General features: G+C 36.3%; 2 protein-coding genes across 8 annotated transcripts; one reads left to right on the top strand and one right to left on the bottom strand.

Annotated features, from left to right (window-relative positions):
* Positions 1–1,259: 1,259 nt before the first annotated feature.
* sele (selectin E) lies at positions 1,260–15,901 on the bottom strand. 7 transcript variants are annotated; one of them, XM_073811401.1, is made up of 22 exons: positions 15,807–15,901; positions 15,623–15,692; positions 9,673–10,059; positions 9,461–9,571; positions 9,186–9,377; positions 8,668–8,862; positions 7,817–8,008; positions 7,474–7,668; positions 7,197–7,388; positions 6,616–6,810; positions 6,340–6,531; positions 6,052–6,246; positions 5,775–5,966; positions 5,070–5,264; positions 4,794–4,985; positions 4,514–4,708; positions 4,236–4,427; positions 3,928–4,107; positions 3,657–3,836; positions 3,454–3,576; positions 3,318–3,339; positions 1,260–3,208 (listed from the first exon to the last, which is right to left on the bottom strand). In XM_073811401.1, the coding sequence occupies exons 1-22, from the start codon at positions 15,807–15,809 to the stop codon at positions 3,151–3,153; spliced, it is 3,648 nt and encodes a 1,215-aa protein (XP_073667502.1). In that variant the 5' UTR covers positions 15,810–15,901; the 3' UTR covers positions 1,260–3,150. The 7 variants fall into 7 exon arrangements, with proteins under 7 accessions (XP_073667502.1, XP_065124335.1, XP_073667501.1 ...); XM_065268263.2 differs by lacking the exons at positions 15,623–15,692; positions 15,807–15,901 and adding exons at positions 10,160–10,229; positions 10,344–10,422; XM_073811400.1 differs by lacking the exons at positions 7,474–7,668; positions 7,817–8,008; positions 8,668–8,862; ... (1 more) ...; positions 9,461–9,571; positions 9,673–10,059 and adding exons at positions 13,711–13,905; positions 14,002–14,193; positions 14,281–14,475; ... (1 more) ...; positions 14,926–15,036; positions 15,136–15,522 and having other exon boundaries at positions 1,261–3,208; positions 15,807–15,899.
* A 2,761-nt stretch (positions 15,902–18,662) lies between these two features.
* LOC135749661 (14 kDa phosphohistidine phosphatase) lies at positions 18,663–19,711 on the top strand. Its single transcript, XM_065268262.1, has 3 exons — positions 18,663–18,854; positions 19,090–19,214; positions 19,526–19,711. The coding sequence occupies exons 1-3, from the start codon at positions 18,713–18,715 to the stop codon at positions 19,604–19,606; spliced, it is 348 nt and encodes a 115-aa protein (XP_065124334.1). The 5' UTR covers positions 18,663–18,712; the 3' UTR covers positions 19,607–19,711.
* The last annotated feature ends 1,835 nt before the right edge of the window (positions 19,712–21,546 follow it).

The following is a 21,546-nucleotide window of genomic DNA, read 5'->3' as shown; positions in this document are numbered from 1 at the left end:
TTGTGTAAACCCTGTCAAGCTTGGCAATATGACAATGTGAGGGTAGCACATTATGAGACGTAGCACAAAATGTCACAACACAGTTCTGACCTGTTTCACACTGTGGCCCAGACAGTCCTGCCTTACACACACAGGTAAAGTTGTTGACCTGCTCAATGCAGTCTTTTTTATCATTGCATGGATTGTTTGAACATTGTGCTGAAAGAAAACATATTTAACCACCTAGACTATTGTATTGGCTTATTCCTTATTTAAAGTCCTATTCATTCTATTATTCTCATGTGGGGGTTATTAACAAACCAATTTCACCCTGTCTGTGAAATTTGGGCTATTACGAGATATAGAGCATTCAATCATTCATATAACGTCAATTTCAATCTTTGAAATGACCTTAGTCGGTGGTTATATTTTTATAGAATGCTCTAGGCTAGGGTGATTTTATGTAGAAATCATTAGGAAAAAATAGCTGGGTTTCTACAGGCAAGGTCACAAAACTGTATTGCACATTATCTTACCTTTGTGGCAAACAGGATTTTTTTTTTCTTATTACACTTCTCATCGTTCCACTTGCCACTGTTGTTTGAATCAGTGATGTACATTTCCACACATTTCCACCCAATGTCATTGGGCTCTTTAGGGGCCAACAGCTGATATTCCGCAATCTGTCCATTTGCAACCCATGTCCAGTTGCCATTCTTCTGTTTGAGTCCGATCCAGTTGTAAGAACCAGATCCAAAAACAAGAACCAAAATGTGTTACATTTTCATTCTGGATCACCACAATATCTGTGTAATTCGTCTGACACCACTTCCTCGAGTCACTCCAGGTCATTGTTGTATTTGAGTAACTATATGTCCATCCTTCCACATTGACTGAGGTTTCAAAAAATACAACATTAGTAGGTGTGTATTTATTAAATACATTTTTATTTGAGGTTTTACAAATGTATACACTTACCCAATATCACTCTGGAATACATCATGAGTCCAATGTGGAAAAATGCAGCTTTAAGTATCAAAGCAACTCCAATCTAAACATGACAAAAGTCATATTGACAAAAAATCAATATCCAAAATTGTAAGATATATAAGATATATATACATACAGAATATAAACTGTGATATGGATACTTACCATGATCCTCTTAAATCACATGTGTAGCTGATCAAGTACTTTTATTTCAATACTTTCTGTGGTTATTTGGGTTTCCCCACCATTTAACAGTTCATTAGCATACAATTGCAGGATGTTTCTTTACATGTTTAAATGCATAAGGTTTAAAAACATTGTGGCTTTATTTTTTATTATTGTTGGACTGGGTCTCCAAAAAGGCTAGTGGGATCTTCTCAGGACCTTAATTCACTAAGATAAGTAAAAAAAAACAAGCATGCACCGCCTGACCGTTTACTGTAGATTATAAACAGATTCAGGAAAGGACACATTGACAGGATACAGACGGATGATTAGGACCGGGCGTTAGTTAAACAAAACCTTTCACTGCATTCACAATTCTAATGGGTTATCTCACAATTTTCACACCCTTTTGGTGAGGAAAGATTCAGGAATATTACAATCACTTGTATCCTGCCCTTTATTTAGATGTTAAGATTTTAATGTACTGCTAACTGCAACGTTTTCTGGAGATAATCAGTGTTATTAAACAAATGTGACCCTGTCTGTGAAATCCAGGCTAAAGTCTTGTAATGCATCAAAGTTTGATTTCACCCATTACCTTATGATTTCAGTCTTTGACATCACCTTTCTCAGTCAGTATTAAAAATATCAAAATTAAATTTTTAACAATCTAAACAATCCAGAGGAAGTAATGCACATAAGACTTTCATGATTTCAGTCCCAATTTTTCATAAATTCAAAATTTTATAAGGTAGTTTTATAGACAAACATTGAATAAATAAGTCTTGAATAAATTTCATAAGGTCATAATAATGACAATACATTTGCACAGAAACAAATAGAATAGTACAGTACAGAACAATATGCTCAGTCAGGTAAAGAAAAAAACTTCCATTGGGAAGAAAAATTACAATTGATGACTTTTTGCCTGCAGGTATTTTGTGAAGACCCCATGAAGTGTGATGCACTTCCGCTCCAATGCCATAGCCAGGGTTTGAAAATGAGTGAGGTCCAGGGGTGTTAAGAGTTAACAAAGGCTATCCCAGTAGAAAACACAGCACTACACTTTAAGTATACTTATTAAATGTACTATTTTGAGCACAAATTTTGTAGTCTTTAGTACTTAAGATAAACTTAAGTGTACTTAACTGTGCTATTTTAAGACACCATGTATTTCAATACACTAGAACTCTATGTGTTACTGGTATTGTAAACTTTACAGACGCATTAGAACTATACTATTTATTACTAGATTTGTAGTTTTAGTATATTCAAGTATACTTTATTTTTTACCTGGGATCTTATGTATTCTGCCATAACCTTTTTGCCATACACTTTGGATACACACTCCGTTTATATGATTTGGGGGTGGACATTGTTATATTATGTTTATTAAATCACAATTTGTTAATACTTTACTGCTGACTTAGGATGGATAATATTTATGTTCATGCAACAATGCTTATTATAGCATTATAGTAATCGTTTTAATAAGCAATATTAGGTAACCAAGAACTTTGTTTAGTGCTCTTATTAGTGAAAGTGAATAAAAACTTCATGGCCAATGTTTACATATTTGGCATATTTCACTTAAACCCAATTGTTGTACATCTTTGTAACCGTGTTATTTTCTAATTATTTTTAGTGTTAAAAGCGTTTCTTACATTTATGAAGATTATTATCTGTGTCTTACCGAATGCAGTATTATGTCTGCAATTACCTGCCCAGTGCCCACACTACATGATGTGCCATTTGATTACTGTTTAGGTACTTGTTGCCAGATTAGTACGAAAACATAATCAAAAGTTCAAACCTTGTGTTTCAGGAAAAAAAAACAGAGACATTGCTAACACTAATCTGCACACTCTTACTTTATACATTTCATAAAGTGTCACATTATTGCTAAAACATTAAATTCTAAACTCTATTTTTCACAATGGGATCTGGCAACACTGCAAATGCTTCGCTGCGGCCGCCAGCGTCTCACAGCTGCTTGAGTCAATCTCCGTCATTGCTTTAAATCAGACTGTCACGACTGTTCTTATAAACCTGTGGAGGATCTTCAGTATCAGAGCTGAAAATTAAAATAGACAAATGTACTGTTAAATGGGATATAGTTAAGCAACCCAAAAGTAATGTAAAAATAACTTAACATAGATACGTTATATTTAAAGTAGGCTCACCTGCTCATGTCAAACTTGTTAGCTGTTAGGGAAACAAAAAGATATATTCATTAAATTTTTGTTTTTATTGATGCTGCATGTACCATTAAATCATGTGATTATATTGCTGTGGTGTATATTATAGTGGCTAGCTCACCGTTACGTCTCAATTTCTTCAGTATCCAAAGGACAGATAACAGACTAGAGCTCCCGACAATAGCGGAAACCCCAGCTGTCACTTCTGTCACTTTAAAGCTCGATGCTGAGGGTCCAGGTTGAGCTGTAATGTACAGGTTAAGATAAAATTAACACTTCAGATGTAAAATGTCATCACTAAAAAAAAGCCATATCAATATTTACCTAAGCACACTGCTACCTCCCCTGACCAGTTTCCATTGTGGTTGCACATCACAATCTCATTATTGTAAAGCTGGTAACCATCATGACAGTTGAAGATGCAGACTGTTCCAAAGATGGGTTCCTCCAAAGTGCAGTTCATGTCCCCATTGACAGGCTCATAAAGATGTGGGCAATCCACTGCTATAGAGTGAATAAACAAAAAGTGTTTATTTACTGCGAACAATGTCTAATGCTTTAAATACGAAATTGCAAATGGTAGTTTCTTAACTACCTTCACAGCGAGGTGGTTCGTGACTCCACTCTGCAGTTTTTGTACAGCTGATCTCTGACGCCCCCTGGAGGAGATAACCTTCTTCACAACTGAAGCTGCACTTACTCCCATAAATAAAGCTTGAATCAGTGCAGTCCATGACACCATTGGCTGGATTCTCATGGGTTGGGCAGCGAACAGCTGAGCAGTAAAAAAAGACATGTGAACATGATAAATCTCCATTAGGATTAGCATGATCTGATGTATGTTTTACCAATACGTGTTTGTAAATGTCACATTAAATTGCCCTCCATGTTTTAAAAACTCACGTTCACAGGTCGGTGGTTTGCTGGTCCATTCGGTGGTAGCAGTGCATTTTGTCGTACTGGACCCCTTCAGTTCATAACCCTCCTCACATGAGTATTCACACACAGAGTCATATGAAAAATTTCCATTGGGTTTAGAACATTGGACACTGCCGTAATATAAAGTGGTGACGTCCTCAGGTTTGCATTTTACAACTAAAAAAGAGCAAAGATTGGTACAAAGATTAAAACTTATTTGCTTGACTTCAGCCGGCTACTTGATTTTAAGTGAGCTTTCTTACTTTCACAGCTGGGTTGTGAATCATTCCAGTGTCCTGTGGCTCCACAAAGCAGCGTAGATGAGCTGGATGTTTGTAACGTGTATCCTTCTTTACAAGCAAACTCACAGGTGGATTGGGAGCTAAAGTTGCCTTTGAAATCATGGTGACACTGCATTGTCCCATTGTTTGGTGTGATCAGCTCTGAACATTGAACAACTGCAAAAACACAAGTAAGATAAAAGGTTTTAAGTATGTCCCGAATGTGTAAACAGCATCCGATATATACTATACAACTACTCACGTTCACAAGTTGGTGGTTTGCTCGACCATTCTGTTGTCACGGTGCATCTCGCCATACTGGCACCCTTTAGTTTATAACCCTCATCACAGGAGTATTCACACAGAGAGTCATATGAAAAGTTTCCATTAGGATTAGAACAATAGACGGTGCCATGATCTGGTGTGGTGATGTCCTCCGGTTTGCATTTTATAACTGAAAGAGAAGAAAAGTGGCAATATTACATAAATCCACAGAACTTAAAGCAGATCTATCACGGAGACACCTGAGCCTTCTTACTTTCACATCTGGGTTGTGAATCATTCCAGTGTCCTGTGGCTCCACAAAGCAGCGTAGATGAGCTGGATGTTTGTAACGTGTATCCTTCTTTACAAGCAAACTCACAGGTGGATTGGAAGCCAAAGTTGCCTTTGGGATTGTGGCTACAGTGCATTGTCCCATTGTTTGGTGCGGTCAGCTCTGAACATTGAATAACTGCAAACAAATGTACAGACATGTTAATAGTAACTATTAATTATGAACATTCAAAAAAAATTGTGCTAAATAGCACTGAAAACTCGTATTCATAGGGGAACCATTTTTAGTTCTATATAGCACCTATAAAGCACCTATGAAGAACCATACAGGCTGATATAGCACCACTATAGCACCACATAAGGTTTTACACATGTGCTATATGGCATTTAAAATGGTTCCCCTAAGATTACGAGCCAGTGAACCACTTTTAGAGCTATTAAGCAACGTTTGTTTTTAGAATGAAAATTAAGAGATACACCGATAGCATTTTTTGTCTGAAACTGATTTAAACAAACAATAATGGCCGACTGTGATATCTGTCACTTTTGTCATTAATGTCTGTTTCGATCACTTTTAAATAAGCAAAGTTCAATAAAAATAAAATTATTATTTTAAATTGATCAAAAAATTGCCCCATCACTAATAAAAAGTAGTTGCTTCACATAAGTTAAAATTATTTCTACTCACGTTCACAGGTTGGTGGTTTGCTGGTCCATTCTGTGGTAGCAGTGCATTTTGTCCTCGTGGACCCCTTCAGTTCATAACCCTCCTCACATGAGTATTCACATACAGAGTCATATGAAAAATTTCCATTGGGATTAGAACATTGTACTCTGCCGTAATATAAAGTGGTGACGTCCTCAGGATTGCATTTTACAACTAAAAATAACAAAGATTGGTACAGTGATTAAGACTTATTTGCTAGACTTCAGCCGGCTACTTGACTTTAAGTGAGCTTTCTTACTTTCACAGCTGGGTTGTGAATAATTCCAGTGTCCTGTGGCTCCACAAAGCAGCGTAGATGAGCTGGATGTTTGTAACGTGTATCCTTCTTTACAAGCAAACTCACAGGTGGATTGGAAGCCAAAGTTGCCTTTGGGATTGTGGCTACAGTGCATTGTCCCATTGTTTGGTGTGATCAGCTCTGAACATTGAATAACTGTAAAAACACAATCATTTGAAAGGTTTTAAGTATTTCCAGAATTGGTATCTGTGTAAAAAGCCTCCGATATATGCTATAAATTCTACTCACGTTCACAGCTTGGTGGTTTGCTCGACCATTCTGTTGTCACGGTGCATCTCGCCATACTGGCACCCTTTAGTTTATAACCCTCATCACAGGAGTATTTACACAAAGAGTCATATGAAAAGTTTCCATTAGGATTAGAACAATAGACGGTGCCATGATCTGGTGTGGTGATGTCCTCCGGTTTGCATTTTATAACTGAAAGAGAAGAAAAGTGGCAATATTACATAAATTCACGGAACTTAAAGCAGATCTATCACGGAGACACCTGAGCCTTCTTACTTTCACATCTGGGTTGTGAATCATTCCAGTGTCCTGTGGCTCCACAAAGCAGCGTAGATGAGCTGGATGTTTGTAACGTGTATCCTTCTTTACAAGCAAACGCACAAGTGGATTGGGAGCTAAAGTTGCCTTTGGAATCGTGGCGACAGTGCATTGTCCCATTTTTTGGTGTGATCAGCTCTGAACATTGAATAACTGCAAACAAATGTACAGACATGTTAATAGTAACTATTAATTATGAACATTCAAAAAAAAATTGTGCTAAATAGCACTGAAAACTCGTATTCATAGGGGAACCATTTTTAGTGCTATAGCACCTATAAAGCACCTATGAAGAACCATACGGGGTGATATAGCAACACTATAGCACCACATATGGTTTTACACAGGTGCTATATGGCATTTAAAATGGTTCCCCTAAGATTACGAGCCAGTGAACCACTTTTAGAGCTATTTCATTTTTTAAATTAGCAAAGTTTAATAAAAATAAAATATTATTTTAAATTGATACAAAATTCCCCCATCAGCCATCACTAATAAAAAGTAGTTACTTCACATAAGTTAAAATTATTTCTACTCACGTTTACAGGTTGGTGGTTTGCTGGTCCATTCTGTGGTAGCAGTGCATTTTGTTCTTGTGGACCCCTTCAGTTCATAACCCTCCTCACATGAGTATTCACATACAGAGTCATATGAAAAATTTCCATTGGGATTAGAACATTGTACTCTGCCGTAATATAAAGTGGTGACATCCTCAGGATTGCATTTTACAACTAAAAATAACAAAGATTGGTACAGTGATTAAGACTTATTTGCTAGACTTCAGCAGGCTACTTGACTTCAAGTGAGCGTTCTTACTTTCACAGCTGGGTTGTGAATAATTCCAGTGTCCTGTGGCTCCACAAAGCAGCGTAGATGAGCTGGATGTTCGTAACGTGTATCCTTCTTTACAAGCAAACTCACAGGTGGATTGGAAGCCAAAGTTGCCTTTGGGATTGTGGTGACAGTGCATTGTCCCATTGTTTGGTGCGGTCAGCTCTGAACATTGAATAACTGCAAACAAATGTACAGACATTTAAAAAAAGACTGTTAATCATCAAAAGTAGAGATGGACCGATAGCATTTTTGAATTATACAGAATCAACACACTATTTAGCCGTAGTAGTTATATTTGCTTCACATAAGTTAACGTAATTTCTACGTTCACAGGTTGGTGGTTTGCTGGTCCATTCTGTGGTAGCAGTGCATTTTGTCGTACTGAACCCCTTCAGTTCATAACCCTCCTCACATGAGTATTCACACACAGAGTCATATGAAAAAAATCCATTGGGATTAGAACATTGGACACTGCCGTGATGTAAAGTGAGGACATCCTCGGGATTGCATTTTACAACTAAAAACAAAAAATATAAATTGGTACAGTGATTAAAACGTATTTGCTTGACTTCAGCTTAGCGGTCTTCTTCACGGGTCCACAGATCCGAAAACCCGAGGTCCGACCTGAGCGGGTTCGGGTCTAAAAGTTTCACATGTGCCTCGGATATGGGTCGGATAATAATAGCCACAACGGTCTCGGGTAATTTAAAATGAATGTGTTTCGCCGAACGGACAGGAGATGACCCGAACTATCTCGCGCGTGTGTGCGTAACCAACCGTCCTCTGTTTGCAAAGAGCGCTTGTGACATCGTGTGGCTGTCAATTAATTTTAAAATGTACATTTTAGCGGTAAACGTTACCTTTGTGTCGTCGTCAGATAACAAATGAAAATAAATGAAGCAGCGAGCCAAATTGGTTGCGAGGCCACCGGAGTTTCTTTGGTGCGTCCGGGGCTGCAAACTGCACACATGTCGTTGCCGAAATCTGCCTTGCTCCAGGTCTTCAGCCTCCCCCTTCTATTAACACTCAAGTCTAGTTAGGTAAAAAAATGCCATTGGTTCGGACTCGGGTTTTTCTCGGGTAAGGTCTTTTTTTAACAAATTATTTATTCACGTCGGGTTCGGGTAAAAAGAAGACCTCCACAGCTGGCTACTTGATTTTAAGTGAGCTTCTTACTTTCACATCTGGGTTGTGAATCATTCCAGTGTCCTGTGGCTCCACAAAGCAGCGTAGATGAGCTGGATGTTTGTAACGTGTATCCTTCTTCACAAGCAAACTCACAGGTGGATTGGGAGCTAAAGTTGCCTTTGTAATCGTGGTGACAGTGCATTGTCCCATTGTTTGGTGTGATCAGCTCTGAACATAGAACAACTGCAAACAAATATGCAGACATGTTAATAGAGACATGTAAAGTAGAAATGCACAGATAGCATTTTTTTGTCTGATAGGCTACAGATTTAAACAAACAATACTGGCCGATTGTGAAATCTGTCACTTGTGCATACTTGCAGTAGGCTATTTAACTTTTGGCATTAAAATAGATGTCTGTTACGATCATGTTTTAAATTAGCAAAGTTCAATAAAAAGAAAATAAAATAATTGTTTTTAATTGATCCAAAAATCTGCCTATTGATGCATCGCTAGTGTCATGTAGTCATGTTTGCTTCACATAAATAAACATGAATTCTACTCACGTTCACAGCTTGGTGGTTTGCTCGACCATTCTGTTGTCGCGGTGCATTTTGACATACTGGCACCCTTTAGTTTATAACCCTCATCACAGGAGTATTCACACAGAGAGTCATATGAAAACTTTCCATTAGGATTAGAACAATGGACACTGCCATGATCTGGTTTGCTGATGTCCTCCGATTTGCATTTTATTACTGAAAAGCCGAAAATGAGAAGCACCATAATTAGCCTATGTTAAAACAGATATGTCAGTAGTGTCCAGAGAAATGTAACTCACCATTCTCACACATCTCTCCATAAAAACCTTCAAAGCATGAGCATGTGTGGTTGTTTATAGTCTCCACGCACTCGCCATGACCACTGACGCAGGAATCGTTTTTGCAGGATGCTGAGAAGAAGAAACAATTTTGTGTATTTTAATGTTACTGCTTTAACCACTAATCAATGCATATACAGACACAACAGATCCATTTTATTTGGACCACCTACCAGTGTAACATAACGCAGTCTTCCGTTTCAAACAGTGCTCATCATTCCATTTGCCTGCCTCATAGTCTCTTTTAATGTATATTTCCACACAGTCTTCATTATATTTCTTTCCATTTGGCTCATTATTTGCCCAATTCTTAGCTTCATCAGTAAGTTTCTTGTTGGTTCCCACCCAGGTCCAGATGCCGTTAATTTTGCGGATCCCAATCCAGTAATACCCATTAACTTTTGGTAAGTAGCTGTTTAAATAAGAAATCTCCTCTTTGTTTTGGATGGCCACCATGTCTGTGAAGCGCTTCCTGCACCAGTCTCTTGCGTTTTCCCAGGTCATGGTGGAGTCTGAGCGATGGTATGACCAGCCTTCAGTGCCCGTCCACATGTTTAACACTGCAGAATTAAAACAACATTGAATTAACTATTTTGCAGGTTGTCAACTGTAAAATTGAACACAAACATTGTAGTTGTTGCTAACTTTATGATTTCTCACCTGAAGAAATAAGAAGAAGGGAAGCAAAAAATTGCAAAGGGTTGACTCCACGTAACTGTATTTTGGAGCTCTGAAAAATTGAAGGATTATATCAATTGCATGAACAAAAAATGACACTAGATTGATAAAGTACACTGATACACAAAAATATATTTCAAGAATGTAAGTATAATAACTCACGTACCATTGTTAGTGATGTGATCCTGTCAAGGTCTCTGCAGTTCTTTTACTAATATGATGGTTCTGTTTGGGAATAACTGTGATGGGGCATTTATATGGTTGCTCAGCTATGCTTCCCTTCCCAGAACGCCTTGTGATGTCGGCCAATACAAGCACAGGAATTCTGATATCTGGAAAAACCCACTATTTAAGGCTCACAGAGGAGGAAACTGCCTGCCACTTTCATTTATTTTCACTCTCACATATCAATGTGTCAAAGAAGTGGCAGGAAACGGGAAAGGCTATATACATCAAATGTGATTATGGGATTTTTTGTTGTGACTGAAACCATCCAAAACAAATTAGCACTGTAATATTTTAGCATTTTCAAAATAGCAACCTTTGCTGAGAATTTGCAAGATTGTACTCTTATCAAGCAGCTTCTTGAGGAGAAATTCAGTCAAAATTCCTGTGAAGTGTTATCTTCAGCAGTGTTTATAAAAGATATGCATAGACAATGTGGGTCATTAAGAGCACCACTTCAAATTGACGTATTGTTGGCAGTAATAACTCCACTGACAATATAGCCTACTCGCAGTTTAATGGAAAGTAATATCAATATATAAAAAATATATAATATAATTTTAATATGACATGACCTTTCTCAGTCAGTATTAAAGATATCAAAATTATATTTTACAAAATGTTCTTTTAGGATGATTTTATGCGTAAAACCGTAAAAATGCCTGTTTAGCTGGGTTTTCACTGGCAGGGTCAGTGTCATGTTTGCTTTTATTTGATACACAATATTTAAAGGGACACTCTACATTAAAAAAAATATATTCTCATTTTCCAGCTTCTAACACTTTTAGCATAGCTTAGCATAATCCATTGAATCTGATTAGACCATTAGCATTGCACCTAAAATAACCTTTTCGTTAATTTTTTGATATTTTTTCTATTTAAAACTTGACTCATCTGTTAGTTACATCGTGTACTAAGACTAATGGAAAATTAAAAGTTGCAATTTTCTAGGCCGATATGGTTAGGAACTATACTCTCATTCTGGCGTAATAATCAAGGACTTTACTGCCGTAACATGGCTGCAGGAGGTGCAATAATATTACGCAGCAGCCGAAAATTGCCCCCTTAGTATCTTTCAATAGCAGGGGACTATTTTCGGGCACTATTTAATATCATTGCGCCTCCTGCAGCCATGTTATGGCAGTAAAGTCCTTGATTATTACACCAGAATGAGAGTATAGTTCCTATATCAGCCTAGAAAATCGAAACTTTTCATTTTCTTTCAGTCTTAGTACATGATGTAAGTTAACTACAGAAGAGTCAAGTTTTAAATAGGGAAAATATCAAAACTCTTTGGTTATTTTTTAGGCGCGATGCTAATGGTCTAATCAGATTCAATGGATTATGCTAAGCTATGCTAAAAGTGCTAGCACCAGACTGAATGGATTCCAAAACGGTAAGAATCAAATGTTTAACTCTAGGGGAGCTAGAAAATAAGCATAATTTCAAAAAAAGTTGAGTGTCCCTTTAAGGAGATGACAGGAATGTACAGGAGATATGGGATTGGCAAAGGACCTCAAGCTGCAGTTGAACTTGGGTCGCTGGAAGTGCGTCGCACCATATGTCGGAGCACTGTCCACTACCCCATCATCTCCATCAGTCATGTTTTTTTTTTAAATAAAAATTCAATGTATTTTTGTCATTTATTATTTATTTTTAATGCTTAACAATGTTGAGGAAGTAATGCCCATAATGCTTTCATGAATTTAGTCATAATGTTTCATAAATTAAACATTTTATTGGTTTTCACACAAGTAGTTTTATAGGCTACATTGAATAAATAGTCACAAAAACAGCTCATAAATATTAACATTACAACAAGTAAAAAAGTACAGAACAATATGTTCAGTCAGGTAAAAAACAACTTCCATTGGGAAGAAAAATGACAATGAATTTTTCCTGCATGTCTGGTTATCTTGTGAAGACCCATGATGTACTTCTGCTCTAAATCAGACTGTCACGACTGTTCTTATAAACCTGTGGAGGATCCTCAGTATCAGAGTTGCTGAAAATTAAAATAAAAAAACATACTGTTAGGTAGGATATAGTTAAGTAACCAAAAAGTAAAGTAAAAATAATTGAATGTAGATACATTATATTTAAAGTAGGCCCACCTGTTCAGGTCAAACTTGTTAGCTGTTTGGAAAACAAAAAGATATATACATTAAATTTGTGTTTTTATTGATGCTTCATGCACCATTAAACCGTGTAATTATATTGCTATAGTGTATATTATAATGGCTAGCTCACCGTTACGTCTCAATTTCTTCAGTATCCAAAGGATTAACAACAGACTAGAGCTCCCGACAATAGCTGAAACCCCAAGTGTCACTTCTGTCACTTTAAAGCTCGATGCTGAGGGTCCAGGTTGAGCTGTAAGGTACAGGTTAAGATAAAATTAACATTTCAGATGTAAAACGTCATACCAAAGTTATCACTAAAAGCCATATCAATATTTACCTAAGCACACTGCAACCTCCCCTGACCAGTTTCCATTGTGGTTGCACATCACAATCTCATTATTGTAAAGCTGGTAACCATCATGACAGCTGAAGATGCAGACTGTTCCAAAGATGGGTTCCTCCAAAGTGCAGTTTATGTCCCCATTGACAGGCTCATCAAGAGGTGGACAGTCCACTGCTATAGAGTGAATAAACAAAAAGTGTTTATTTACTGCAAACAAAGTATACAAAATTGCATATGTTGCAAGCATTTTTGAACTACCTTCACAGCGAGGTGGTTCATGACTCCACTCTGCAGTTTTTGTACAGCTGATCTCTGACGCCCCCTGGAGGAGATAACCTTCTTCACAACTGAAGCTGCACTTACTCCCGTAAATAAAGCTTGAATCAGTGCAGTCCATGACAACATTGGCTGGATTCTCACGGGATGGGCAGCGAACAGCTGAGCAGTAAAAAAAGACAACATGATAAATCTCCACTAGGATTAGCACAATCTGATGTATGCTTTACCAGTAAGTGTTTGTCAATGTAACATTAAATTGCCATGTGTGTTTTAAAAACTCACGTTCACAGGTCGGTGGTTTGCTGGTCCATTCTGTGTTAGCAGTGCATTTTGTCGTACTGGACCCCTTCAGTTCATAACCCTCCTCACATGAGTATTCACACACAGAGTCATATGAAAAATCTCCATTGGGTTTAGAACATTGGACACTGCCATAATATAAAGTGGTGACATCCTCGGGATTGCATTTTACAACTAAAAAAACAAAACAAAGATTGGTACAGTCATTAAAACTTATTTGCTTGACTTCAGCTGGCTACTTGACTTCAAGTGAGCTTTCTTACTTTCACAGCTGGGTTGTGAATCATTCCAGTGTCCTGTGGCTCCACAAAGCAGCGTAGATGAGCTGCATGTTTGTAACGTGTATCCTTCTTTACAAGCAAACTCACAGGTGGACTGGTAGCCGAAGTTGCCTTTGGGATTGTGGCGACAGTGCATTGTCCCATTGTTTGGTGTGATCAGCTCTGAACATTGAACAACTGCGAAAACACAATCATTTGAAAGGTTTTAAGTATGTCCAAAATCAGTATCTGTGTAAACAGCATCCAATTATATATGCTATAAATTCTACTCACGTTCACAGGTTGGTGGTTTACTCGACCATTCTGTTGTCGCAGTGCATCTCGCCATACTGGCACCCTTTAGTTTATAACCCTCATCACAGGAGTATTCACACAGAGAGTCATATGAAAAGTTTCCATTAGGATTAGAACAATGGACGGTGCCATGATCTGGTGTGGTGATGTCCTCCGGTTTGCATTTTATTACTGAAAGAGAAGAAAAGGGGCAATATTATATAAATCCACAGAACATAAAGCAGATTTATATCACAGTATGGAGACATCTGAGCTTACCTTTACATCTGGGTTGTGAATCATTCCAGTTTCCTGTGGCTCCACAAAGCAGCGTAGATGAGCTGGATGTTTGTAACGTGTATCCTTCTTTACAAGCAAACGCACAAGTGGATTGGGAGCTAAAGTTGCCTTTGGGATTGTGGCTACAGTGCATTGTCCCATTGTTTGGTGCGGTTAGCTCTGCACATTGAATAACTGCAAACAAATGTACAGACATGTTAATCATGAAAATTAGAGATACACCGATAGCATATTTTAAAATCTGATATAGATTTAAACAAACAATACTGGCCGATTGTGATATGCAGGTTCATCTCTAGTGAAAAATAGTTACATTTGCTTCACATAATTTAACAAAAATTCTACTCACGTTCACAGGTTGGTGGTTTGCTCGACCATTCTGCTGTAGCGGTGCATTTTGCCATACTGGCACCCTTTAGTTTATAACCCTCATCACAGGAGTATTCACACTGAGAGTCATATGAGTAGTCTCCATTAGGATTAGAACACTGGACACTGCCATGATCTGGTTTGGTGATGTCCTCTGGTTTGCATTTTATTACTGAAAAGCCGAAAATGAGAAGCACAATAATTAGCCTATATTTAAACAGATATGTCAGTAGTGTCCAGAGAAATGTTACTCACCATTCTCACACATCTCTCCATAAAAACCTTCAAAGCATGAGCATGTGTGGTTGTTTATAGTCTCCACACACTCGCCATGACCACTGACGCAGGAATCGTTTTTGCAGGATGCTGAGAAGAAGAAACAATTTTGTTTATTTCTAATGTTACTACTTTAACCACTAATCAATGCATTTAATTTTCCCTCATAAACTAGCAAAGACCACATACCAGTGTAACATAACGCAGTCTTCAGTCTCGAACAGGACTCATCGTTCCATTTGCCGGCCTCCTCGTCTCTTTTAATGTATATTTCCACACAGTCTTCATTATATTTCTTTCCATTTGGCTCATTATTTGCCCAATTCTTAGCTTCGTCAGTAAGTTTCTTGTTGGTTCCCACCCAGGTCCAGGTGTCATTAATTTTGCGTATCCCAATCCAGTAATACCCATTAACTTTTGGCAAGTAGCTGTTTAAATAAGAAATCTCCTCTTTGTTTTGGATGGCCACCATGTCTGTGAAGCGCTCCTTGCACCAGTTTCTTGCCTCTTCCCAGGTCATGGTGGAGTCTGAGCAATGGTATGACCAGCCTTCAGTGCCCGTCAACATGTTTAACACTGCAGAATTAAAACAACGTTGAATTAACTATTTTACAGGTTGTGAATTGTAAAATTGAACACACACATTTTAGTTGTTGCTAACTTTATGATTTCTCACCTGAAGAAATAAGAAGAACGGAAGCAAAAAATTGCAAAGGATTGACTCCACGTAACTGTATTTTGAAGCTCTGAAAAATTGAAGGACTATATCAATTGCATGAACATATAATGACACTAGATTGATAAAGTACACTGATACACAAAAATATATTTAAATAAAGTAAGTATAATAGCTCACATACCATTGTTAGTGATGTGATCCTTTCAATGTCTCTGCAGTTCTTTCACTAATATGATGGTTCTGTTTGGGATTATGTGAATACTGTGATGGGGCATTTATATGGTTGTTCAGCTATGCTTCATAACTTCCCTTACCAGAATTCCGTGTGACGTCGACCAGTACAAGCACAGGAATTCTGATCTCGGGAAAAACCCAGTCTTTAAAGGCTCTCAGAGAAGGAAACCACTGGCGACTTTCACTGATTTTTACTCTCACATGTCAAGGTGTCAAAGTGGAAGGAAACGGGAAATGCTGTATAAACAAATGTGATTATGGGCAATATGTTGTGTCTTTAAAACCATCCAAAATTAATTAGGATTATGTTTTATTTTAGCATTTTCAAAATAGCCACCCTTTGCTAAGAATTTGCAAAGTTGTACTCTTATCAAGCAGCTTCTTGAGGAGAAATTCAGGCACAATTCCTGTGAAGTGTTATCTTTAGCAGTGTTTTAAAAGGATATACAATAGACAATATGGGTCATGAAGAGCACCACTGCAAATTGATGTATTGCCAGTAATCATACACTGAAGATATATATATATATATATATATATATATATATATATATATATATATATATATGGGTAATTGTTGTGTGTGAATTGCTGCGTGAGATATGAACAGTTAAAAAACATAAACTAATTAATATTTTGGACACATAACAGAGGAAAAAGAAATTATTTATTGTCAATATAAATGCAATTTATGTGATTTCTTTAAAACATTGGCTTATACTGATGTACTAGTTGATTTTTAAGGATCTGATATGATATTGTTTTTTGTATACCACTTAAATTTTAGGTTTGAAAAACTACTTGTTGGCCTGAAAGGTAGTCTATGTAAGAAAAAAAAATCTTAAAAGTGGTTTGTTTATAGATGTTATTTTACATCATCTCTTTAGAGCAGTAATTCTTAAAGTGTGGTCCACGGACCACTAGTGGTCCGCCAAACCCCCCCCCAGTGGTCCGCCAAAAGATTACATAAACTAGGCAAGCGTTTATACAAAATTGTCACTTATTTAAGTAGATTTTAATGCACTTGCGAAACTGCGATCTTGCCATTCTGTTTTAAAAACGTAAAAATGGATCGGTGGCTAAACCAAAGAGGAGTCAAAAGAAAAGATCAACCGTCAACTGAAAACAGCTAAAATCCACAGATCTATTAGTTTTGTTATGTACTAGTTTTTGTTTCATGTGTAAAATCCCTGTAATTTGACATGACATTAAGTGGGACCTAGGCTGTTACAGTATGTTTAATTGCAGTTTTTTTCACATGTGCAGTTTGTTGTTCATATTAAGCTGCAATTCATTTCACATTTACTTTTTCAAATGAAATAAAATTCATATAATAATTTCTGAACATAGCATTGCATTTGTGTTAAAAAATTAGTTTTTGACTTGAAACAGTTGCATATTAAACTTAAATTTAGCTTATCCTTCCTATTATGTTGTTTTTTGGGGGCGTGTTAGAGTGGGATTCTTTCTGTTAGGTGGTCCTCAGAAAAAAATTGGAAGATAAAGTGGTCCTTGTGCTGAAAAAGTTTGAGAAACACTGCTCTAGAGGTTTGTACAGTTTGCATTTTTACAGCCGAATTTCAAAGTGACCTTGACCCCTTTGGATGCCTTACAGTTTCTAATGTGTGCACAGGCTTGTACCAGCTTCCGTTTTACAGAAATAGCTTCCACAGGTCCATTTTAAGTCTGTTTACACTATTAAACTTAGAGGTTCAGAAAAAGGGTTATTTCCACAACAAACCTTTCAGTCAAAGGTTCTCAAATGAACCATTTCTTTCTCACATTTCAAAATCTTTATATTCTTGGAAGTTGGAACAACAACAAAAAACTTATGGGCAACAGAAATGTCCTATGTTAAAGGTTATAGAACTATACAGCTTGAAAAAGAACTTTTTAGGACCCTATATTTATAGAATAGAATTTATAGAATAGAATAAAAGTATATGCTTTTCCCAATGTTCTTGAAACTTTACAGGAAGTTCTAAAGTTTTGAGGTTCGATTTTTTTATGCTTTTTCTTTTTAAATAATATTTTTTAATTACCGGACTACTTTATTAATTTCAAAGTTAAACTGGACATCAGCATTGCTATTAGTGTCCATGCACTGTAGTCTAGTTGGGAAAGTCCGCAGATCTGACAAAAGGAAGGGGTGGTGGGAAAAAGATTATGATAATGGTTAAACACTGACCATGGTTTATTTTTAATGTCTGACAAGCTGATATGTCAACAGCCAAATAATAAAGGCATTAGTCAGAATTAAAATTGGTGCGTCAACCCATTCCCTTATCATTTTCTGTCTCATATGTCGTCAATGAATAAGAAATGTCTTTTGGGAGTCTTTTAAATAGCTTTGAAAATGTAAAGGTATAATATAAGATATTAATATATTTATAATAATAATAATGTAAAAAGTATTTTAAAAAATAATAATATAAAAAGTATTATCTATGGTATTTTGTTGAACTACCGTTTTAATGATACATTTTTATAAAGTACAGTGTGTAAACTATCAGAATAAACATTCAGATATTGACATTTCAGAAATATATTTTTTTTTATTCTGATAGTTTACACTGTACTTTATAAAAATGTATCATGAAAACTGTAGTTCAACAAAATACCATAGATAATACTTTTTATATTATTATTTTTTAAAATACACTAATATATTATATTAATACTTTACATTTTCAAAGTTATTTAATTTATATCGGCATATTTACTTCTGGTTATTTATTCGGTCGATATCTACTTCCGGTTTAATCTGTTGGCTCGCGTGCAGGCTGTATAGCGGAATCACCATATAAGGCTCGTCTTCCGCTCTCTGCTGTTACTCGTTATGATACAGTGGAGATGGCAGACGCTTTGAACAAAGTTCCCGACGTGGAGATTGATCCTGAGGGAAAGTTTAAATACATTTTAGTGAACATAAAAGTTAAAGATGGGACAGATCATAAAGTGATAGTGAGGGGAACTAAGAGTGCAGAGTATCACAGTGAGTGCACGATCCCAACTTAGCTTTATTGCTAAAACGTTAAGTTACCTGCCTCTGCTTGCCAACACGTTACCTTGGTTCTAGTAAAGTTAAGCAATTCTAAAGCAATTGAAATGTTATCTTTAATGTCCAAAAAGTACAAACCTTCACATAAATGGCTGATAGGAGTAATTGATTATGTTGCATAATTTACATGCTAGTTTATAAGAATAATAAGTCATGCCTTTTCATTTAGATCACATATTTGAAAAAGTGAATCCTGCTATGGAGGCTTTGGGACTGGAGTGTAGTTGTCTTGGAGGAGGCAAGATTGAGCACAACAACAAAGACAAGAAACTGCGTGTTTTTGGGGAGTCAACGGTATTTTTTTTATTATAAGCAATTGTCAGGCATTGTAAAAATATCTAAAAAAGCCAATTTGAAGACCCCAGTAGTTGTTTTTTCTTACAAGTTATTATGTGTTTCTAAGAAGTTGTACCACAGATAACCATAACTAATGTGTACATTCTACAAAGGTAGAAGTAAGCATATTTAGTTGTAAATAACACATCAAACCATGTTCTTTTGCGAATGTTAAGCCGAAAACCATTTTTTTTTCAATAAGCTAGGATTTTACTGGGGTTTAAGCCAAAGTTTTAATATAATGGCCATGTGCATCTTTTCTTTTCTAGGGTTATGGAAAGGCTGACCATGGTGTCACAGTGGAGAAACTAAAATCTGTTTACAAAGACTATGAAATCACTATGGAATAAAAAAGTTTGAAAGTTTACAATTTAATAACATTACAATTTCATTTACACTTTATATAAGTGAATGTAGTGATTGAAATAAACAAACCCTTTGTCAGCAGTATTGAAGTTGACCTTAGATCATTGACCTTGACAAACCACATAACATCTAACCTGCACAGGAACTCTGCATGTGTGGTGATAAGCATATCCTGTCTCCATTAAGGAATGTGTCTGTTTAGAGTTTGGAAAGAGATGAAAGAGTATCTCGGAATGGTTCATGTGTAAGCAACACCATACTGGACATCATCTCATCGATCTCATATTTTCTGCTAAATTGTTTCAGTAAACGAAACAATTATTTTGCCTTTATATACTAAGTAAACGCATTACAATTAAATGAACAAACAATTAAAAAAGCTTAAGCCTAACTATAGTTGCTACATTTTAATAGGGCGGTTTCCTGGACAAGGAATAGTCCTAGACTAAAATAAATGTAAGAGCTGTCCAAACTAAAAGGACCTGCACTGAAATATCTTAAAATACAACAATGCCCTTTTTTGCCTCAAAATGAACACAAAAATTGTTTTTATTAAAGTATGTTTGTTTAAAGGGGACATTTCACAAGAATTTTTAAAGATGTATACGGTAATAAATCTTTGGTGTCTCCAGAGTACATATGTGAAGTTTTAGCTCAAAATACCATATAGATAATTTATTATAGCATGTTAAAATCGCAACTTTGTAGGTGTGAGCAAAAAATTTGCTGTTTTGGGTGTTTCCTTTAACATGCAAATGAGCTGATATCTGTACTAAATGGCATTGGCGTGGTTGGATAGTGCAGATTAAGGGGTGGTATTATCCTCTTCTGACATCACCAGGGGAGCCAAATTTCAATGATCAATTTTTTTCACATGCTTGTGGAGAATGGTTTACCAAAAGTTACTGGGTTGATCTTTTTTTTTTTTGCTATGTCCCCTTTAAACTAGTTATATTTCTTAATTAAACTGATGCCTAATCCTGGTTTAAACTAATCCCTGTCTGGGGAAACCACCCCAATATGTTGTGCATTATTTGAAATGGATTATTACATTTTATTATTGAGGTCTGACTCTGCCAGTTTCCTGCATCATTAGATCTTGAATAAACAAAAATGACCCCAATTGTTTGTAAGGTTTTTGAGGTTAACCTTTAAACATATTTTGTCATTTACAATTAGGCATCTTGATAAATAAGTACACTCAGTACACGGTATGACTAAGCTTAATATGACACTAAATTATATATAAATACCTTTATAGGCCCTGGTAAGCATTTTGTCTTTTTTTTTTTTTTAAATTTCAGAAAAGAATAACAGTGATCAGTCAGTGCCTTAGTAAAAAAAAATACTAATATTAAGGTAGGTATTGTATTTGAAACATATTTATTTTCTGTGACACATTTGGAGATGTTTTAACACAATGGGGCTGGACTGTATTTGGAAGTTCCTTTAGATGCTATCAGCATCCTAGACATCTCTTAATGTTTCCCCTAGAGTGTGTCTGGCACATGTCTTTACACATCCCGTCAATGATGTTAACAACAATTAGAAGGGGTCATTTTGTGCAGAGGTTTGGTATATAATTAATAGTAATTTTGGCAGCCAACATTCTTACCTTTTCTCCAGACAAGAATAGGCACACCCCAGGTGATAAAGACATTAAGCGTGTTCCAGTAATTTTACTGTTTTGCTGCGCTGCAGGGGGATTTACAGGAACCACTAGATCTAATTTTAATCCTTATAGTAACAACACAATTTCCTAGTGCCTTTTTAGGAAAATGCACTTATTTAACATTCATTATTATATAAGACTTATTTAAAGATTAGGTCACATTCCCATGTAATTTAAGCAGAATATACAGTTGATTTTAAATGGCAATTGTGAGAAACCTCTTTATTCTGTTGGTACTTTAAAAAAAGTTTT

Source organism: Paramisgurnus dabryanus, chromosome 12, assembly GCF_030506205.2.
Source record: "Paramisgurnus dabryanus chromosome 12, PD_genome_1.1, whole genome shotgun sequence".
Lineage (NCBI taxonomy): Eukaryota > Metazoa > Chordata > Actinopteri > Cypriniformes > Cobitidae > Paramisgurnus > Paramisgurnus dabryanus.
This window is presented reverse-complemented; position numbering and strand designations above follow the sequence as displayed.

Excerpts from the sequence above, each read along its gene's own strand:
- sele (XM_073811401.1), bottom strand. Across the intron at positions 6,247-6,339 it reads CAAACCACCAAGCTGTGAAC|TTATTCAATGTTCAGAGCTG; the intron begins GTGAGTAGAATT and ends GTGTTTTTACAG. Across the intron at positions 3,577-3,656 it reads GGAGGTAGCAGTGTGCTTAG|CTCAACCTGGACCCTCAGCA; the intron begins GTAAATATTGAT and ends TGTACATTACAG.
- LOC135749661 (XM_065268262.1), top strand. The coding sequence starts at position 18,713 with ATGGCAGACGCTTTGAACAAAGTTCCCGACGTGGAGATTGATCCTGAG. Across the intron at positions 18,855-19,089 it reads TAAGAGTGCAGAGTATCACA|ATCACATATTTGAAAAAGTG; the intron begins GTGAGTGCACGA and ends CTTTTCATTTAG. Across the intron at positions 19,215-19,525 it reads GTGTTTTTGGGGAGTCAACG|GGTTATGGAAAGGCTGACCA; the intron begins GTATTTTTTTTA and ends TTTCTTTTCTAG.